We start from the raw sequence: 20,068 nt of genomic DNA, 5'->3' as shown, positions 1-20,068 counted from the left end.
TGGAAGGGGTGTAGTGGACAATAAAATTTTAGGTCAACTCAGTGTTTGGCATTGGCAACATTGATCTCCAGATTTGTGTGCGCCGGCATCGCACGTGAACGTGTCGCAAAAATCTCAATAAATTAGTGAAATCACCATGTCGGACGAATATTTCTATGGTAAGTCATAATCTGTGTATCATTCTGCTTACCTAAACAGATTTATTTACCGGTTTCAGACAGTACTTAGATCTTAAATATGAATATAACATTAGCGTCAGCTTTGACACCCGGCTCTCGCCATTTTATTTCACAATATTATGGATATCTGTTTAATTCCCTATGATATGAAGGTGTACATTAACTCTTTAATCGTTTACGCTTGTCGCTATTTTTGTATTTCAATAGATTGTAGTTTATATCAGTCTTGCCGCCATTTTTGATTAACGAAATGAAATGGCTAATTTCTTCAATGATATCGTAATGGCGTTTCTGAGCAACGAAATAATTCTACAACCCACGCGAGATGAGTGCTATTGATTTTTTACAAACGCATGGTGCGTTTCGATTGTGCGGAGTCAGTGGTGGTTAGGCGCGTAATTCGAATGAGCGGCGTCCAAGCCGCAACAGTTTACATGTCGTTGAGACGCCTTATATTTGAGTACAATTTTCGCTGGTTTTGTTTGCCCAGAGCACTTAAATACGAACGTTGTTGTTTATGTCGGCGCCGATGTGGCGTCAGCGTTTTGAGGTTATGATGACAAAATTAACACGAGTTGCGATGCGGCCGCTTAATGCCGCCATGTCTCGTGAGTCAGTCATCACAACGTGTTGACAATTCAGTTGTTTTGCAGGTGTAACCTTGTCGACATCACATCAGTCGGAGACATGGGACCCCGAGGCAAAGGCGGAATACCCTCGCAGCAACAAGCTGCTCATACGTCAAGCACTGTTGGGTCCCGACGCCAAGCCCGATGAACTCAATGTTGTTCAGGTATAAACATATCATTGTGGATTTCACAAGGCCTTTACAATGCCATGTTTGTCTAGAGGACATCCTGTCACACATGTGCTCCCTCTGTGTTGACCACCCAGTTTTCTTAGGGAGGGTTATTTAAGATGTTTCACATCAATGAGTCATTAGACAGCAGATTGTTAAAGAAGCACCCTACTGTTTCTTTCATAACCTGAGTATGTCAAAATAATAATTATAATAAAAATAACATGACACAAGTAGATAAAATTTTTTAAACATAATATTACTTATCCAACTAATGGACAATGACCTCTTAATTTTCCTTAGCATTACATAATATTCAGTAAGTTCTATGTATTTCATTAAATATCAATAAAATGGAACATATGTGCAGGTTGAAACAATGTCACTTCAAGAGTCAGTCAAGATCCCTGTGGCTGTCTTGAAAGCAGGAGAGTCAAGACATGCACGTCTAGACATTGAGTTCCCAGATGCTCCGGTCACATTCACTCTTATTCAGGTAATATTACTGAACATGTCATTAAGGAAAATACAGTTTTGTACAAAGTAGCTTTTAAAATGAGTCATTGCAATTCAACATAGCAAATGATGAACTTTTCATTCAAGACTAAATAAAAAATTAGTACCTAAAAACTGTAAAAGTTAATTGATTATAGACTAAGAATCAAAATGATGATAAAAACATTACATTACCATTGGTAAATTGACGGGCGCGCGACGTCGTTCTGATTGTTGCACTGTCCGCTTGTGATTGCTTGAGGCATTTGTCTGATCTCTTACACTGCACTAATTATATGCAGAGGAGTGACAACTAACTCTGCTACATTTAACATACATTGTACTATACAGGGATCAGGGCCAGTGCATTTGATTGGTCAACACCTGGTTGGTGCCCTCGTTGAGGAGTTTGAAGATATGGAGGAAATGGAGGAGGAGATGTTAGACGAGGAGGAAGGAGACGATTCTCAATTTAAGGTATGGAACTGTTTGTTTGTTGGGATGCCAGAGAACTGATGGTTGCAGCAAATTTCTGTTCTGATGTATGAAAGCATTTTCACTTATCATAAAATATTTATAAATTGATATTGGTGATATAGTAGATTGCTGCATTTACAGGAAGATGAGAATAAAAGGAAAGCATCAGCTGGCAAGCGCAAGACTAATGAGGTACTGAAAACCTTCAACTAATATGAAATTATACTGACAGGTTCTGTACATGCTCTACAGAGGGAAAAGGACCTGTGGCCCAGTTCCATTTAGCAAACACTTCATGTTAGATTTGATCTATCAAAGCTGGGCTTATCTAAATAAAAACTTGATTTATCAAGCCATTCTCTTTTTATGACTGGGCTTGCCCACTGATATCAAAATTATTTATTTGAGATATTGTCATAACAATAAATTGGCTGTTGGTTTTCTGTATACTCTTTGGTAGCCTTTACCTTCTGATAGCTAAAATGAAAATTTAGATGAGCAAGAGAGGCCACTTTTATGCCTTAAGAAACAGCAATCAAGTTGGCCTTAATTGTCTCATGTGATGATGAATTTCGGTTGAAAATTTTCAGTTGTGCTGATTTTGACATTTAATATCACTAATATACTACTTCAATTACAGGATGAAGATGACGAAGAGGGCGAGCCCAAAGGCAAGAAGGCGAAAATGTCAAACAACGCTAAAGGCAAGGCTCCGTCGCCCAAAAAGAATGCCAAGAAGTGAACCGCCTGCCGCGCCCGCCCCGCCGGCCTCGCCCGCCCGCCCGCGTCGCGTCGCACGCGCCCGGAACTAGAGTCAGACAGACCAATTCCATTTAAGACTGACTACATCCTCGATCACTAATCAATAGGTATTCTCTACCTAGCGTAATGGAGATATTCGTTTACGACAGCAGCACAGGCCAGTAGATGGCAGTGCGACGCGGCAGCGAGCGGGTGGGCGCGGCCGGCAGCCGGCGTATCTCTTAGTTGTACGACATAGTGTGGTAATTCAGTCTAGGTTAGCGTTGTATCGACTCGAGCGTGCCTGGGTGAGTGGAAGTGTGAGTATTTGTTTGTGATAGTTACTTACTGGTCGAGGTATCTGCAAACTTATCGATCCGATTCGTGGTTACCGACGATCGAGCGTGATTTCTTCACTTATTTTTTTATTTTTTTTCTAAACTAAATTTCCATTCCTTACTGTGGTATAGTGTTATGGATGTCAAATTTAATAATAAAGTAAGTCTTAAATTCACAGATGTATTTTTAAGTTAAGACATAATTAAGCATAATCAGTGTACTTTAAGACATTGACCATTTTGTATGGAGTAGCTACCGGTCGAAATGTATTTGAATTTGCTAACGATTTCTCATTTCAGAATGAAAACTGATAATCTATTATAGTTTGTTTGTACATATACATTATAAAAGCATAAGAACGGTAACAATAAAAAGCATTTCTAAACATTTTCAAGAGTTTTAATTTTGTCCCATTATGTATTGTCACTTTTTATCAAGCAAAGCCTGTAATATTCGATTTCGTTCTCTTTGTATGTTGTTTGACTCTTCCACAGCTTGCACCAAACTTTCAAACCTATCATTATCTTTTCTGTCCTGAACTTCTTGCATTATTCTCTTTATTTCAGTTATAGTCATGTTATCTATGTTAAATCCATGGTTGCATAAATTATTTCCTCCCGTGTTATCATCAAAAATTCTCTCAAAATAAGAATAATATGGCCAGCTATTAATCTTTCCAGTCTCTTTCTTTCTTTCAGCTAACCTGATATAAGTTTGTTTCAAGTTACGGAATTTACGATCGCACTCTTCTGAAGTCATGCCTATTCTTGGAGCCAACATTCGCCACACACTTTTCTTTTTGACGAGAGGGTCTCTAAATCTGTCCTTATTGTCGACATAGAATGTTAACAGCTGCTTGACATAATCATCCTCTGGTGCCTTGTTGGCCTTGATGGGACCTTGACTGCTCATGAAGCAAGTCGGCCCACTGTAAATAGTTTCGAAATCTTTATAATAACGCCACTTGGTTATACATCTCCCTGTGTCAGCTCTCATCTTTAACCTAATATAGGTTTGCTTTAAGTTACGAAATTTTTTGTCGCAGTCCATAGGACGTTCCCCTACTGACGCCGCTATCTCTTTCCATAGCTCTTTTTTCTGATATTTGGGATTCTTGAACTTATCAGCTATTTGCTTGTATTCTTCTATTAACAAGCGTGTTTTATTTTTGTCCCATGGGCCAATATTTGGATTATAATTGTAAAATATTCTCTCAAAGTAGTTATGGTATTGCCATTTAATTGGTTTTCCAGATTCTCTACTTCTCTCTTTCCAATTGAAGTATGCCCTCTTCAGGTTCTTAAACTTATGATAGCAGTTGTACTCTGTTGTGCCTAACTGAGATGCTATCTCTCTCCATACATCCTTCTGAAGACAATCAGGATTTCTGAATTTGTTCAGGTTCTCTATGTAGAGGCTCAACAATCGTCGCACCTTGTGCTCTTCCCATGGCTCCAACACAGAAGGTGGAAGTGATTTACATTCTTTGAATACTTCTTCACAAGTATCATAGTGGACCCATTTGATATCTTTGCCTAATCTTTTCTTTTTCAAGAGTCTAATGTAAGTTCTCCTTAAATTTCTATATTTTTTTACACATTCATCAGAACTTGAGCCCAAGTGGATTGCTATTTCATCCCAAAATGTTTTGTCTTTTGTTACATTTCTGTATCTATTCTCTAAGCACAATGTTAGTAGTAATTTTATTTTGTTCCTGTCCCAGAAATTGTCATCATCCTTTGGTTTAATTTCCTTTTCAGCACTTTCTGAGATACTCTCTTGTACAACTATAGGGGCTTCATTAACTTGTATATATTGTCTGTTGTCACCAGTGTCAACTATATATCTCGCGTCCTGTCCTGTAACTGATGACAACACCATTTTAACAACAAAGAATAAAACAGATTCATGCTGTCTTGGTGTGGCCCTATGTGTATATGCAGGTATTTATGGCTGAACCACTTCTTAATTATTGAAAAGTTGAATAAATGCCAGCAATAATGTTTTATCTTAACTCCTTGAATGCCGGTGCGCAGATCTACGCGAGACACTATGGATTTTCTATTGTTCTCTAATTAGCGACATACAAGCGGTTAAAAGTAATCCTATATTAAAAAACGGGAAAATCCGTGTGCGTTCGCGCAGCGGAATGTTGTTGAATTTAAAGATTTTAATTATGCAGATAATTAGTGTATGACGTCCTATAATTGTGTATGGTAAATAAAAATTTGTGTATGCAGCCATTGTGGAGAAATTCACCAACAACAGATTCCGCTGGGCGAACGTTGGCGAACGTTGTCCTGGCGGAACTTTTTTTAATCCATAGACTTTAGAAGAAAAGAGATGTGTCCAAAAATTAGTGTGTATTTGTGTATAATTAATTATGTATGAATGAAATCAGTGCATGCATAAACTTTGGAGAAATTCAAGTTTCCGCTACGCGAACGTTTGGCCATTAGCTAGTTTTCATATAAAGCGCTTACATAGAGAGCTGTAGATTTTTACATACGTTGTTTTGAATTTGTTTATATTTGTTTAAAAAACAGATTTAGAAAAAGTCGTAGGGTTTAAAAGATAAAAATATAAACGTAAAATACACTTATTATATAGGTCTTAGTTCTTAAAGTATGCAGTTTGGGGTCTAGATTTTCACGTTTACACAAACCTTGTAAGAGTCTCCAATATGTTACCAAGTATCAATGATGTTCCGTTAGTAATTAAAAAGTTATAGGATATTTTATCATGATATATGATGAATAGATCACTGTTTTTCAAAGCAGTCGAATATCACAACGTTCTAAAGGAATTGCATGGTAAAATGTATGCCAATAATTAGTTTAATCATTCAACTATTCACTTGCAAAATTTCATGTCATTAAATTCAGTAATTAAAGAAAGACAATTATAATACTGACGGAGCAACGCAAACCTACATAATCCAACCAAGTTCGGATAGCTACAAAAAAGCGGCCGTGCCATATGTCTAAGAAACGTTCTTAACTTGGAAGGTTAGTATAATTATTAATATGGTACAGCTGCGTACACAAGCGTTAGGAAAAAATAAAACAATTGCATTTCTTGAATGAAAATTATTTTTTTTAATAATAGCGCCACTATCTACGACATTTTAGTTAAAATACGTAACGTTTATTAACGTTATTTTTAATCACCTAGTTAAGTAATTTATGTAAGTAATGATAATAAAAATATTTTTGTACACGGATATTTAAATAGAGAAGTACTTGTTAATTGAAGATTTATTTTTATCGTAGATAGTGGCATTATTATAAAAAAAATATTTTTCATTCAAGAAGCATTGTTTTATTTTTTCCTAACGCTTGTGTACGCAACTGTGCCATATTAATAAATACTAACCTTCCAAGTTAAGAACGTTTCTTAGACATATGGCACGGCCGCTTTTTTGTAGCTATCCGAACTTGGTCGGATTATGTAGGTTTTCGATGCTCCGTCAGTATTATAATTGTCTTTCTTTAATTACTGAATTTAATGACATGAAATTTTGCAAGTGAATAGTTGAATGATTAAACTAATTATTGGCATACATTTTACCATGCAATTCCTTTAGAACGTCGTGATATTCGACTGCTTTGTAAACAGTGATCTATTCATCATATATCATAATAAAATATCCTATAACTTTTTAATTACTAACGGAACATCATTGATACTTGGCAACATGTTGGAGACACTTACAAGGTTTGTGTAAACGTGAAAATCTAGACCCCAAACTGCATACTTTAAGAACGAAGACCTAATAAGTGTATTTTACGTTTATATTTTTATCTTTTAAACCCTACGACTTTTTCTAAATCTTTTTTTTGAACAAATATAAACAAATTCAAAACAACGTATGTAAAAATCTACAGCTCTCTATGTAAGCGCTTTATATGAAAACTAGCTAATGGCCAAACGTTCGCGTAGCGGAAACTTGAATTTCTCCGAAGTTAATGCATGCACTGATTTCATTCATACATAATCAATTATACACAAATACACACTAATTTTTGGACACATCTCTTTTCTTCTAAAGTCTATGGATTGAAAAAAGTTCCGCCAGGACAACGTTCGCCAACGTTCGCCCAGCGGAATCTGTTTTTGGTGAATTTCTCCACAATGGCTGCATACACAAATTTTTATTTACCATACACAATTATAGGACGTCATACACTAATTATCTGCATAATTAAAATCTTTAAATTCAACAATATTCCGCTGCGCGAACGCACACGGAAAATCCTCTTGCTAAGTTACTTCTGTCCAAGTACAAAGTGCCTACAGCTCATTGGTTTCCCATGTTAAATAACCAACCAGTGAGCAAGCTGAAATATTTTTTTCACACAAACCAACTGCATCAGTAGGCTTTAATTCTGTTTTAAGATGCAGGAATTTAGACATGAGTAGGTAAGCTCGCAAATAAGAGAGAGCAAATCGAGCTGGCTCTTTAAAATGTAGCTCACAGTTGCTCCTTCCTGAATGGCTCCGAATATCTTTAGTTGTATTAGTAGCATTTACCTGGCTCAAGACGTTATTGTAAAACAAATCTTTCAACTCTTGACTCATTGCATCTCAATTTGATTTTTAACTTGCAACTAGGTCAATTGAACTAAACAGTGAAACTAGGTGAGCAAAAGTGATAGAAGAGTGATGGGTATAGTTCTTCTGATCAAAAGGATTTTATTAACTCTCTTTTAGCTGCTATTTTATTTATAATAGCTTATGGTTTGCCAATGCATACATTTACCTCTGTGCTGTTTTTATAAATGCATACATACTCAAAGATACTACTTTATTAAAAAACACTAGATATAGTCAGTCAACATTTTTATTTGGAAATTATCTTGAAACAGAGAAAACCTATAAAGCGATAATGCCCTATGAAACGTTGTTGGGATTACTGCGGGTCCATTGTAACACCAAAATTGATCAAAATATAGTCCATGAAAGAAATGGAAACTCACTTTGTGGATTCTGTATGGCGAAGTTATTGCTACTGAATATGACATTGCTCTGATCTTCCCTGAGCACAAACCAATAACTTTGATTATGGGGATTGTTGATATCCATTCGTAGAACGAATGTTATATTTTAGTACCTACAATGCCTTATACCGAATCAATCAATAACTAGAATTATAAAAATAATCCAGATTTATATTGCATATACAAATAGGTACCTAGCCGAGGCATTGACTTCACAATTGTCAACTTGACATAAAAACCTTTACAAAATGTCAACAACTAAAGCATTGCTACAGCTTGGCAAAAAAGAGTCTGACGCGGTGACAGTTGGAACTAAAAATCAAAATCAAATAAAAATTGTTAACATCGTTAATACTGGACATTGAAGTGTCCAAGGCACATCGCCTACTTAGGATTGAATATCTTCAAAAATAACAAATATCAAAATCTGTGAGTCGTAGTACTCCGGGTTGCCACAGGTGCGATAGTGCTGACCTCATTTATTCCACACTCTTTTTTGCCAAGCTGTACATGTCAAGAAACTAAGACAATAAAAAAATGTTATCAAATATTGTTATCAATAATTAAAGAAAATAGGGAATAAAATTGTGTAAAACGAGAAAAGAAGTCAGTCAGATAACTATCCGAATGTCCCACGAGATTTTGAAAACAATTTGTCCAGAAATCTGAATTTCTTGGATCTCGGCCCAAAAGTGTTAATTATTCTCAAAACAAAAAGAAAACCTCTCATTATCCTTTAGGCTTTTTGTTGTATGTAAGCTCCTTCCATTCGACACCTCAACTATAAAGATGAACCTGTGGACCCAACTTCCCTAAAAATGTACTCTGTGGACACAAAGTGCTGACCTCATCATAGCCATCGAGATAATATGATCATAGCTAGGCATATTCTTGATTCATAGAACGTAGTACCATACCATAGTAGTAGGAAGTTATACTAGCAAGTGGTATGTATTATTACGTCTAGTATGCTGACCCGAAGCCACCCGAAGCCTACCACATGCCTACCGCCCTGTATGTCCATAGACAATACATTAACAGTCGGGGTTGGCCGATTTATGGTTTAGTTTGACACGCGCTTTCATTCAGTCAGTCAAACAAAACGGTGGACGACGCCATTATTGTAATTGTGTTCTGTGATTGTGTTCGTGTTTGACGTTGTTGTTGACTATCGCAATACGGTTGTGTACATTTAAACGATTTAATGTTATTTTATGATAAATGTGTACCGTTTCAACAGGTTTTGTACCACAATACGTATTATGCATAAATTATTATCAAAATTAAAAGCAGAAATTTGACAGCGGTGAGTTTATTTGAGCATAGCCGGTTGCGTTGTATTAGTTTATATTTGTTTTTGCAAAGTTCCCATTAGCTATTTTTAATCCGACATTTATTTAATCGAAAATGTATTCTAACAGGGTGTTGTGTACAATATTTCGACGATTAAAATCACCATAGCTAATGAAGTTGCTGGGGGCTCGCTTAGCTCAGGGACCTGTTGGCGGGAAACAGTTTGGCTGTCATAACAATTCGTCCAGAAATTAAAAACAATTTCCATGAAATCAGCCTATTGTATTTCCGACATTGTGCCTTTTAATAATCTAAATGATTAATATACATGATCTGTTTAGTCTAGTTGTACCACAATAACAACATTTCCCGTGTAACGTACAAATGAATGAACAGCGCCAGTTGTAAGAGCTAATTGCAAATCTCCTGTCAAGCTTATGTGAGAGTGTAATGTTGTACATGAGAGTAATGTTGTTTGTCAGAAATGTCGGGTGGTCGGTTGGTGGTGGTGGACCGCGCGGGGCGCGACGTGAAGCGGTTCCCGCTGGCGGAGGGCCTGGCCACCCTGGGCAGTGACCCCGCCTGCGACATCCGTATCATGCTGCCCACGGTCAGCCCTCACCATGCCACTGTGGTAGTGCATGCCAACCAGGTAATCCATGTTAATATAACAAGGTGGTTATTTTCCTACACCTGGCACAGACATGCATTCTGTAGTAGTCACTTGCAACCAGCACTATACTGCTTAGGTAACAACAAGGTTTGGTTTGGTGTAAATAACTTTATTTGTACAATTTAATTGCTATTATTACTATAGAAACTATGTACAAATATACTTTAAATGTTTATGATTTAAGGAAATGTTATAATCATAATATATTAAAGGAGTTGGCCAAGTTGACACTCACTGGGATGTCAGATGGTCGCCATTCTGGCACAATGTCTATGCTAAGTTATTTTTTTGTATGCATGTAATAACTACTAGTAGAAAACTGATTTCTGTACATGGAAATGAGAATTATTTGGGGTGGTATGCCACTATCCGCATGCCGTTTTGCCCACATTAATTTTTTTGAGGTTTACATTGAACGCTGATCATTATATTATGAGTAGTCTAATACTGCCGTTATAACAAAAATTAGATAAAAATTAATTAGAACTACAATTGTATTGTAAAGATTATTAAGGGCCCACACAAAACTGTAATGTAATGCGATTATGTTCAGCAGCCGGTTTGATACAGTAACCACTTTCAAGTGTATCAAGTGTGTCATACTGGATGTGTTTTTAGGATTTGTAAGATGGATCCTAAAAAGATTATTGCAATGCTGTTATTGTTTAATAGAAATAAAAGGAAAAGAAGATTCTGGGTTCAGCTATTTATTAGAAAGTACTATGGGTTGAGAACTGAAGAACATATTTTTAAAATTAATTTAGAATGAACAACTGTTCATTTGAAGAGTTTTGGAGTTTATTATCAACATGCCCAAAAAAATGACACACTTGAAGGTCCGATTACCCTACTAAACGGTTTGCCGGACAAAATCGCATCACAGTTTTGTGTGGGAGTCCTTAACACGAATCCATTGATAGAAACTCAGTAATTTGTTTATGTATTGAGAATATGTATAGAATAAGAGTTGTGTGGTCAGACGGTGGTGCGCAACGTGTGCGAGGAGGAGACGCTGGTGAACGGGCGGTGCGTGAGCGTGGCGGCGCTGCGGCACGGCGACGTCATCAGCATCGGCGGCCGGCAGCTGCGCTGGGAGTACGCCGACGCCAGCGCGCCGCGCCTGCAGGCGCCCGAGCCGGGTACGTAGTGCGCGAGGCGGCCTAGTCGGTCGCTAGTTGGTCAGATGTGAGAGCGTGTTTGTGTGCGCAGCGCTGCACGTGTCGCGGCGCAAGCGGCGCGGCTTGCGGCGCGGCAGCGGGCCGGCGCCGGCGGCCGCGCCCGACCCCGCGCTGCGCCGCGCCATCGAGATGTCCCACAGAGCCTCCATGCCTGGTGCGTACCACACATATTATACATTTCCACGGTTGATGGGTGTTTGTGGGTTTTAACGACCTCTTTTTGTTTAATTTGGATTTTTTTAGTAATAGATATATAATAGATATTTTGAGTAATAGATTGCAAGTTATATAAAAAAGCTTTTAAAAATTGGAGTCTGGTGATACAGCTCCATGCCTCGCAAAGCATGGCGGTCCTGCACCTGATCGATCGATCGTTGTTTCTTCGCGAAACTCTAGACAGCCGTCTGCTGTCGCTCGAAAGTTTCATGTGTAGAGTCAAGTAGAGTCAAGAGTCAAGTGTGGTCAACAAAACGTGGATGTTTGCTCAAGATCTGGGTTGTTGCAGGCAGCGCCGGCGGCAAGCAGGTGGCCATTGTGCAGCCGCAGAGAAGAGACATCGCGCAGCCAATTGGTAGTCTTTTCTTACAATTACTTACCCAGCCCTACATACGTGCCACTGGTATAGCATTTCTTATGTGCGTTTGTCTTAGATAAAAACGCGCCGAGGACGCCGGTACAAGGGAACAAGCGGCCTAGAACATCTAAGGGTGAGGTGGACACGTCCGTCACGGAGGCAGAGAGTGACAAAGGGAAGCGCAAGTCCAACAGCCGCGTGAGTCCCAAGAGCGCGGCGCAGCTGCACGGCACCACCAAGGCGACGCTGTGGATCGAGTCCCGCAAGCGCAGCCCGCGCCGCCGGGCCGCCAGCGCCACGCCGCCGCGCCGCACGGCCGTCAGCGCCACGCCGCCGCGTCGCCGCACCGCCGTCGGCGCCACGCCGCCGCGCCGCCGCACGGCCGCCAGCGTCACGCCGCTGCGCCTCGCCGTGCTCAAGCGGGCGCAGAGCGCACACAAGCTGAAACTCACTAAAATCGAAGAACCGCTTAAAATGGGTAAGTTCCTACATACCTTCAGTAGGCAGCCAGACATTTCTTTAATTTTAGAGACTAAACAAAATTGAAACTAATACATGATACTTACGGTAAAACAGAACAGCCCAATTGCACCATTGTATTGGCTCCGCTCGCCTTATACGTTGCGCTCTGACCTGATGAACTCAATCAGATGGACTTTGATATGAATTGAAACTTGTGGAAGATAGAACCACGGGTAGCTTAATGTATTTCCGGAGTGCGAGTGTCGCGTCAGACTAGCGAGGTCAGAGCGGAGTTCGTCACAAGCAGACTGTGCTGTAGGAGTGCAGCGACCTTGAATTATAAAGTTGGTAAATTTATCGGTACGATAACTCCCACCGCAGCGCCATTCTAGTCGCGCCGTCATTCATTATCATATATTCGCGCGCATACCGATTTACATATTATTACGTAATCAACCACTGACTGGCTGGTGCATCACGGCGCGATACCTATGATTCGTTCAATAATATTCTATTAAATTAGTACTTAGCACAAAGTAAGTCTCTTTCAATTAAGTAAGTAATACAATCAAGCACATTGTTTCTTTTTTTTCTGTAATATTCGTACTTTTCAGCAGCATTGTATAGAATAAATCTGTTGTTTAAAATGTTGTGTATGTGTGATGCGCTTGCACCGTGGGTGAGGGTTCGCTTGTGTGCAGACGAGACCAAGCAGGCGGCGCTCCGGCTGATGACGGGGCAGGTGTCCCGCGCCGCCGCCAGCTCGCCCGCCCTGCTGGTGAAGAGGCCCAGCCCCGCCGCCGCCCCGCGCCCCGCCCCGCGCCGCTCCGCCGCCAGCCGCTCGGTCAGTGCTAGCTCCTCGTCGACTGTGCTCACGTCACCGCGCTCATTCATATCTAAATTGCACTTAGATACTGCCTGTAATGTATTGACTTTATATTGTACAATGTACATAACTGTCACAGTAGGTGGAATGTTGAAATTACTGTGGCAGTAGGTCATATACGAAACTTAACTTTTTTTACTTAAATAGAATTTTTATAAACCAATTCCATGTTAAATAGAATATTATAATTTCAAATTGTTCTTTTCTTAGGTAACAATCCTTGAGATCTCGGATTCAGACGGACGCAATTCATCATTACGAAATAGTAACAGAGCATCGCGCTCGTCAGGACATAACAGTCCCAGGAAGTCGGTCGCGGCGAAAAGTCCCAGAAAGTCGGCCCTGAAAGATCCTTCCGGCAAGCGCGGCAGCAGGAAGGCGGAGTCTATCAAGTTCGACCTGAGCAACCTGGAGAACTACTCGGGCGCGTCGGACGCGATGCTGGCGTCGGGCGGCGCCACCGACGACGACGCCACGCTGCGCTACTCGTCCTCGCCCGCGCCCTCCCCCGCGCCCTCGCCCTCCCCGCGCCGCTCCATCCACGCGCGCTCCGCACACCTGCTGCAGCGCAGCCTGCGCGGCGCCGCCCCCGCCTCCCCCGCCCCGCGCTCGGCGGCGCGCAGCTCGCGCGGCAGCATGCTGCTGGCGCGGGCGCTGGGCAGGCGCGGCGGCAGCGCGGGCGCGGCGCAGCTCACGCGCACGCTGAGCCCGCGCGAGCCGCGTGCGCTGGAGTCCTACTCCATCGTGGACCTGGTGTCCGTGGACACCGAAGACTCCGTGTACGACTCCGCCGGCTCCGGCCTCACGACGTTCGGGACTCCTCGCACCGCCGCCGGGCGGCAGACTCGCTCCACCATTGACGCGACCCTCCTGGGCTCCAGCACGCCCTACGCTAAGGGCCGGCCGTCCACTCCTAGATCTCGGTCCGACCCGAGCCTCGACACTTTCAGTAATGTTTCCGTGAACGGATCGCGCTCCACAATCCGCGCGTCCAAATCGAAACGATCGAAATCGTTGTCGACCCCCGAGAACACGGAGGATGCCAAGAAGCATATAACGGTGAACAGCACTCGGATATCGCGCGCGTCGCGCAGCAGGTCGCGTCTCAACGACACTGACTTGTTGCTGCTCGAAGACGACGAAGACTCTCCGAGGACCTCCAAACGCATCAGCACCACTTCAAAATCTATCAGAATTAGCACACGTTCGGCTGCCGATGATACTGTAGCGACGCCCACGCATTCACCAGCGCAAAACGAAGGCATCAGTACACCGGAAAATAGACATAGTCCCGAGGAAGCCAGCACACCTGTTCTGAGTATTCAAAGCCTTTTAGATTCCAGCCAAAGTTCTTTTGTTTCACAAAAAGCTACAAGAAAAGGCAGGACTTCATTCAATACTAAAAGAAAGACAATCGGAGGAATCTCAGGACCTAGGACCAGAATCGGGGCAAAATCTAAGTCTATGAGCTTCAGTGTGAGAAAAACTAGATTGAGGTTGAGCAGTGACTCTGTGGACAAATTAAACCACACCCACAACGGTGAAGTGGCGACGCCCAAGAGCGCCGTCAAGTTAGTTCAGGAGGCGGTGAAGAACAAACATTCGACGGCCAAGAAGCCGCAGTCGAAGCGGTCCATCATCGACGACCTGAACGAGTCCGACATCGTGAAGCAACTGTTCAGCAGCCCCGTGAAGCGCAAGCTGTCGCAGAGCATGACGGAGCTGTCGCGGCGCCGCGAGTTCGCCGACGAGGCGCCGCGCGGCCGCCGCACGCTGCCCGCCGCCTCACCGCCCGCCGCCTCGCCGCCCGACCACGCCGACTGCTACACGCCCGAGCTGTTCGTGAGCCCGCTCAGCACGCCGCGCAGCGCCAGCCCCGCGCCGCGCCGCCCGCCCCGCGCCCGCCGCTCCATCAAGAACGACTTCACCGACGTCACTGGCCTCAAGAACATATTCGCAAGGAGCCCTAGGAACCGCTTGAGTGACGTCAGAGTTAAACAGGTGTTCGCTTCCTCGCCCAAAAATGATTTGCGCCGCGTCACCGGCGTCAAAGCGTTGTTCCAAACCGCTGAGAGGAGATCGCCCAGAAACGAATTAGATGACGTAAGGGGCGTAAAGAAATTATTTAAAACACGAAGTCCTGCCAATGATCTACGGAATGTATCTGGAGTTAAAAGAATGTTAAAAAGACGAAGTCCTAAAAACGATCTGAGCGATGTGCGAGGGGTGAAGCGAATGTTCAGGCGCGAGACACGGAACGATCTGAGTGACGTCAGCGGAGTGGAGGAGCTGTTCAACTTGTCCAACCTGTCGTCGGCGACCGTGTCCACGCGCGCGGAGAGCCTGTTCGATCAGCTGGTCGGCAAGCAGCAGATCAGAGCGGTCTATTCTAAAACATTCTCCACCGAGAAGACAGTTCAGAAGACGAAAACTCTTAAAACTAAATCATTACACGCATCCTTAGATCAGGTGACGAACACCGACAGTTGGCTGGAACAGGAGTTGAACAAGAGACTGCAAATAAAGAACTACCTGGAGTCCTTACAGGCCGCCGACGACTCCGCCGCGAACAGATCGAAGGCGCGGAGGTCCAAGTCGGAGCAGGCGCCAGAGGAAGAGTCGGGCTCGCTGGTGCTGCCGCTGAAGAAGCGCTCGCTGGCGGCGCCGCTGCCGCTCAAGAAGCGCGCGCTGGGCCACTCCACGCCGCTCAAGGCGCGCGCGGCGGCCGCGGGGCTGCAGGGGCTGGCGCGCATGTCGCCCATCGCCGCTCTCCACCACTCCACGTACGTACACGTACTGCCGCATCCACTTGTGTTCATTATTTTCATACATTATACCACGTTTTTGATCCGTTTACATTTAATATAATTTTAATATTCCTTCCAGAGCATACGAAGAGAAACCAAAGAAGAACGCGAGAAGCACGAGAGCTAATACTGAAAATGTAGAAGACGCGACAACTCCTGCAATAGTGAAACCTTCTCCTAAAAAGACTCGCAGTAGGGCCAAACCTAAGACTCCAAAAAAAAATACTAGCCCCAAAAAAGAGAAAGCCAAAGCTAGAAATACCACTATTAAAGCGAAAACGACAGGTCCCGTGAAGACTAGGAATACTCGCACAACTAAGGCCAAAACAAGCACAGTTATAAAAGCGAGTCCTGTTAAAAAAGTGCGTTCTCCAAAAAAAGTGAGTCCAACGAAAAAAGTGAGTCCTGTAAAAAAAGTGAGTTCTGCTAAAAAAACTAAAGCTACTAAAAAAGTAGCGACGCCTGTTCCAGTCAAAACGACTCGGTCTCGTAGAAAAGATGTGTCTACTCTTCCCTCTACTCCTCAAACAAACACTAAGAAGCGCGGTGCGAAGGTGGTCGTCGCAAAGAAATCTCCCCTAATGAGTCCGAAGCCCAGAGCGTCAAGAAAACGAAAACAGCCAGAGCCTCCCGCGACGCCTAAGCCTAGTGTCAAGAAAACTCGCGCCACTCGCAACAATCAATCTGTGAAAGACGAAAAACCAAAGACACCAAAGAGTACGCGCGCTAAGGTGCTCCGCGCCACCCTCGCCGTCAGCAAGCCCTCGCCGCAGCTCAAGCCCCGCGCCGCCCGCCGCCCGCCGCCGAATCGCCGATCCGAATCTCCCAACAAATCTCAACCTAAAACACACTCTAAGAGAATTACTCGTCCAGCCGAAGTACAACCCAAAACCAGGAGAAGGAAGACCAACGCGAAGGAGTCTGAAGATAACGAGTCCGTGGCGAGGTCTGCTACCAAAACTCGGAAATCTCGTAAGACAGACGCGCCACCCGCCACCAATAAAAAGGCGAGTAATAATAAGGAAGACAAATCCGGTGCGGCCTCGGCGCCGGCCAGTGCGGCCTCGCGCAAGCGCAAGAGCTCCGCCGCGCCCGCCGCCGCGCCCGCCAAGCTGCGCAAGCCCGCGCCTGTGCCGCGGGACCCGTCGCCCGAGCCCAACCACAAACCTGCTAGAGGCAGAAAGGTAAATCTATTTATAAAGCCTCTTTATAGCCTATCAGGACCTTCTCTCACAGATAAACTATAACTTTTAGTTTCACTGCAATACATATTTAGTAGAAATTATAAGAAGTCTTTATCTGGCACATAGCATTGAAACCAGACCTTAATCATTCATTTGTATTTAGATTTCACTAAAATGAAAGTCTTCTTGTTCCAATGATTTATATATGACTGGTGTTTCTAGGCAAAAAGTGAGATTGTTCCTGTAACTCAGACTGGAAAGCGTAAAAGAGCAACTGCGGTGGAGCCGTCACCTGTGCAAGGTAGTGTTACATGATGTCTGATGTCGGGTATATGCATAGACATAATATAGTAAACAGGACTGCGCATTTTTAACCAAAAAACGAGCCGAGTGAAACAGTTAGTACGGAGGCCGTTAATACGAATAAATTAATGCGACTGTTATTAATTTGTTGAGTTACAATTGTTAAAATAAGATAAAAATATAAGTGATTCTATAAAACTGTTGATCACAACATTTTTTTGTGCTGGCAAGGTGTTAGAAAGAGACAATCGGCCTTCGTTCTAACTATCACTCTCGGCTCGGATTTGCCTCTGTATATTATGCAACCAATTTAGTACCTTAATGTTTTGGAATAGAGTTCATTTTCGTAAATATAAATTATGAGAGTGCGCAATCTTGTTTAGTATATTACATCTATGGGTATATGACACAATGCAATGGAGTAACGTGACATGTTTGTGTGCAGAGCGCAGCAAGCGAGCTCGCGGCAAGGCAGCCGCGCCCGCGCTGCAGCCCGCAGGTACCTCTACACATTACTCTATATACCCTTGTCTACTTCGCGTGCATGTGTCTTATGTTTATGTTCCTTCACTACAAAGTATAAAAAAAGTCCCCTTTTCTGTCCCTTTGTACGCTTAAATATTCAAAACTACGCAACCGATTTTCATGCGGTTTTTCATACATAGAGAGATTTAATAGGAAGGTTTATAATGTAACTGTTTATACAGGGGGAATATACATATAGTTTATAGGGTAGCACATAAAAATGGACATAAGTAAGTGAATAGTGAGTACATAAGGGAATATACTTACTGGGCGAGTACATAGGGAGAGCATTCTAAGGGAGTTTATAGAGGAAGAACACAAGAGTGTTCTCAAGGGAGAACAAAAGAGACTACGTAGAGGTACTACATAAGGGAGTATACAGGGGGAGTTCATCAGGAATTAACTAAGGCAGTATATAGGAGAGTACATCAGGGAGTATATGTATAAAACGTAGAAAGAAGAATGACGTCACGAGTAATTTGGTTTGTGGTGATGGCACAGTTCTCACTCGTTTGTTTCTGATGTAAACCTCTGATGTTTCGTTGTCTGTGAACAGGCAAGACCGCGGGCCGGAGTCGCCGGAGATAACGAACATTCAACGTGCTACACTAAACTCAAGTACAAATAATACTTATCATAAGGTGAGACTCAGGGTTTCATAACAAACTCCAAGTATAAATCATTTATATTTATTGCTTACAAACTATACATGATACAATATATACATAACTATACAGTTTTATACTTTTTAAACACTTATAGTATAATGATTTTACACACTTATAATTACAAATAATAACTGAATGAATGAATGAATTTAAGAAAAGAAGAAAATTTAAATATTTTGATACATGTAACAAAACTATATAAAGTAAAACAAGACATTTATTTATTTTTGGTCATCGCCGTGGCAGTGGTCGCGAAGGACCGCGTCGCAACGTAACAATGTGTATATGTTGTGAGACAATGTGACCGACGCTAAGTTTTGTTTCAGATGCGCGCATGTTTGACGCCGCGCGCTATATTTTGAGGTAATTTTATGTTTAGCGTTCCTCGGGGACCTTGTGTTCTAGTAGTAATATTATGTACAAAGTATGAAATAATAGTTTATATCCGGGCGATTTTATTCATACTCAGTCCACAACGAATCTATTATGGATTATGTTCCAGTCAAATATAATTTATCTTAAACCGCATGAATGTTTTACCCTCTGACTAATAGATTTTATCTAAGTATATTATGATGGATTTTAAAAATTATAACAATTCGCGGATACTTAATTTATTATGATGGAAGTTTTAAAAATTCTAACATTTCTCTGATACTTGGTAGAGCAAGTAGTTATCTGGAGATACCGCGCTGTGGTCCGCCAGTGCCCAGTGATTTACAACAGAATAAATACCTTAGCACAATATTTCACAAAGTAGCTTCTCTCTTATCATGTTCATTTCAATTATATTTATAATTATATTTGTAAGCTCTTTTTGCTATAAGGTTTTTCTTATTTTTTAATACGCTAATTGTAACACAAACTAGCATATATCTTATATTTTACTGAGAAGGATACAATGTCGGGATCCTGAATGCAAACACATTTAGTTTTAAAGCTGATCGGTGCTAGTGAACGCACATTGTTCAATGGTTAGTACATATTCTTGGATTATGTTATTGTTTTCATAATTCGTAGATTATTGTTTTATTCTATCATAACTAATCATAAGTTTTTATCTTTTTACCTTGATGAAAATTACAAACTTGGCAGATTTCCATTATTAAAAAAAACATGAAATAGTTGCAGGTAACTGGAAGTACGAAATGCAAAGTAGGCAATGTATAGGGAACAAAGTACAATATTGAATTAATTGAAAAATGACAAGATATACGATACTGACAAGAGTCAAAATTATAAATATAAGATTTGGAATTGATATTTTAAAAATGTTGTTGCATAGCTTTTAATAAACAATTTCGTGAATACTGTACTGTTTTTATTGTTTACCCCCTACTCAATCCTATCCACCGTCCACCGATTTGATTTGGAATGTTACAGTAACTTATTGTCATCTTGAACTCAGGCCGCAATAAATTCGCGCGGGTTATTCCCGCTCGGTAACACCCTTTCTTCAACGCTGGACGATCGGGAAAAAAAAGT

General features: G+C 42.0%; 3 protein-coding genes across 7 annotated transcripts; 2 read left to right on the top strand and 1 right to left on the bottom strand.

Moving 5' to 3' along the window:
- Nucleotides 1-3,419, top strand: LOC124641761 (nucleoplasmin-like protein). Of its 2 annotated transcripts, XM_047179950.1 has the most exons (6): nt 1-158; nt 833-972; nt 1,349-1,474; nt 1,825-1,950; nt 2,092-2,142; nt 2,591-3,419. In XM_047179950.1, the coding sequence occupies exons 1-6, from the start codon at nt 137-139 to the stop codon at nt 2,690-2,692; spliced, it is 567 nt and encodes a 188-aa protein (XP_047035906.1). In that variant the 5' UTR covers nt 1-136; the 3' UTR covers nt 2,693-3,419. The 2 variants fall into 2 exon arrangements, with proteins under 2 accessions (XP_047035906.1, XP_047035907.1); XM_047179951.1 differs by lacking the exon at nt 2,092-2,142 and having other exon boundaries at nt 2-158.
- Nucleotides 3,412-8,296, bottom strand: LOC124641756. Of its 2 annotated transcripts, none has more exons than XM_047179942.1 (2): nt 8,010-8,296; nt 3,412-4,889 (listed from the first exon to the last, which is right to left on the bottom strand). In XM_047179942.1, the coding sequence occupies exons 1-2, from the start codon at nt 8,113-8,115 to the stop codon at nt 3,454-3,456; spliced, it is 1,542 nt and encodes a 513-aa protein (XP_047035898.1). In that variant the 5' UTR covers nt 8,116-8,296; the 3' UTR covers nt 3,412-3,453. The 2 variants fall into 2 exon arrangements, with proteins under 2 accessions (XP_047035898.1, XP_047035897.1); XM_047179941.1 differs by having other exon boundaries at nt 3,412-4,895; nt 8,010-8,295.
- On the top strand, nt 4,919-19,893 carry LOC124641747 (serine/arginine repetitive matrix protein 2-like). 3 transcript variants are annotated; one of them, XM_047179917.1, is made up of 13 exons: nt 4,919-4,973; nt 9,806-9,975; nt 10,976-11,135; nt 11,206-11,328; nt 11,680-11,745; nt 11,825-12,226; nt 12,912-13,054; nt 13,307-15,879; nt 15,983-17,087; nt 17,310-17,388; nt 17,836-17,889; nt 18,472-18,556; nt 18,910-19,893. In XM_047179917.1, the coding sequence occupies exons 2-12, from the start codon at nt 9,808-9,810 to the stop codon at nt 18,501-18,503; spliced, it is 4,905 nt and encodes a 1,634-aa protein (XP_047035873.1). In that variant the 5' UTR covers nt 4,919-4,973; nt 9,806-9,807; the 3' UTR covers nt 18,504-18,556; nt 18,910-19,893. The 3 variants fall into 3 exon arrangements, with proteins under 3 accessions (XP_047035873.1, XP_047035874.1, XP_047035872.1); XM_047179918.1 differs by lacking the exon at nt 4,919-4,973 and adding an exon at nt 8,909-8,977; XM_047179916.1 differs by lacking the exon at nt 4,919-4,973 and adding an exon at nt 9,111-9,336.
- Nucleotides 19,894-20,068: the final 175 nt, after the last annotated feature.

This window comes from Helicoverpa zea, chromosome 23, assembly GCF_022581195.2.
Source record: "Helicoverpa zea isolate HzStark_Cry1AcR chromosome 23, ilHelZeax1.1, whole genome shotgun sequence".
Lineage (NCBI taxonomy): Eukaryota > Metazoa > Arthropoda > Insecta > Lepidoptera > Noctuidae > Helicoverpa > Helicoverpa zea.
Note: the sequence above shows the minus strand (reverse complement) of the source record. Positions and strands in the feature narration are given on the sequence as shown.

Coding starts and splice junctions, on each gene's coding strand:
- LOC124641761 (XM_047179950.1), top strand. CDS start 137: ATGTCGGACGAATATTTCTATG. Junction 973..1,348: donor ATGAACTCAATGTTGTTCAG/GTATAAACATAT, acceptor ACATATGTGCAG/GTTGAAACAATGTCACTTCA. Junction 1,475..1,824: donor TCACATTCACTCTTATTCAG/GTAATATTACTG, acceptor TGTACTATACAG/GGATCAGGGCCAGTGCATTT.
- LOC124641756 (XM_047179941.1), bottom strand. CDS start 8,115: ATGGATATCAACAATCCCCATAATCAAAGTTATTGGTTTGTGCTCAGG. Junction 4,896..8,009: donor CGCCATACAGAATCCACAAA/GTGAGTTTCCAT, acceptor TGTTGTCATCAG/TTACAGGACAGGACGCGAGA.
- LOC124641747 (XM_047179917.1), top strand. CDS start 9,808: ATGTCGGGTGGTCGGTTGGTGGTGGTGGACCGCGCGGGGCGCGACGTG. Junction 12,227..12,911: donor CGAAGAACCGCTTAAAATGG/GTAAGTTCCTAC, acceptor GCTTGTGTGCAG/ACGAGACCAAGCAGGCGGCG. Junction 17,389..17,835: donor GGAGCCGTCACCTGTGCAAG/GTAGTGTTACAT, acceptor GTTTGTGTGCAG/AGCGCAGCAAGCGAGCTCGC.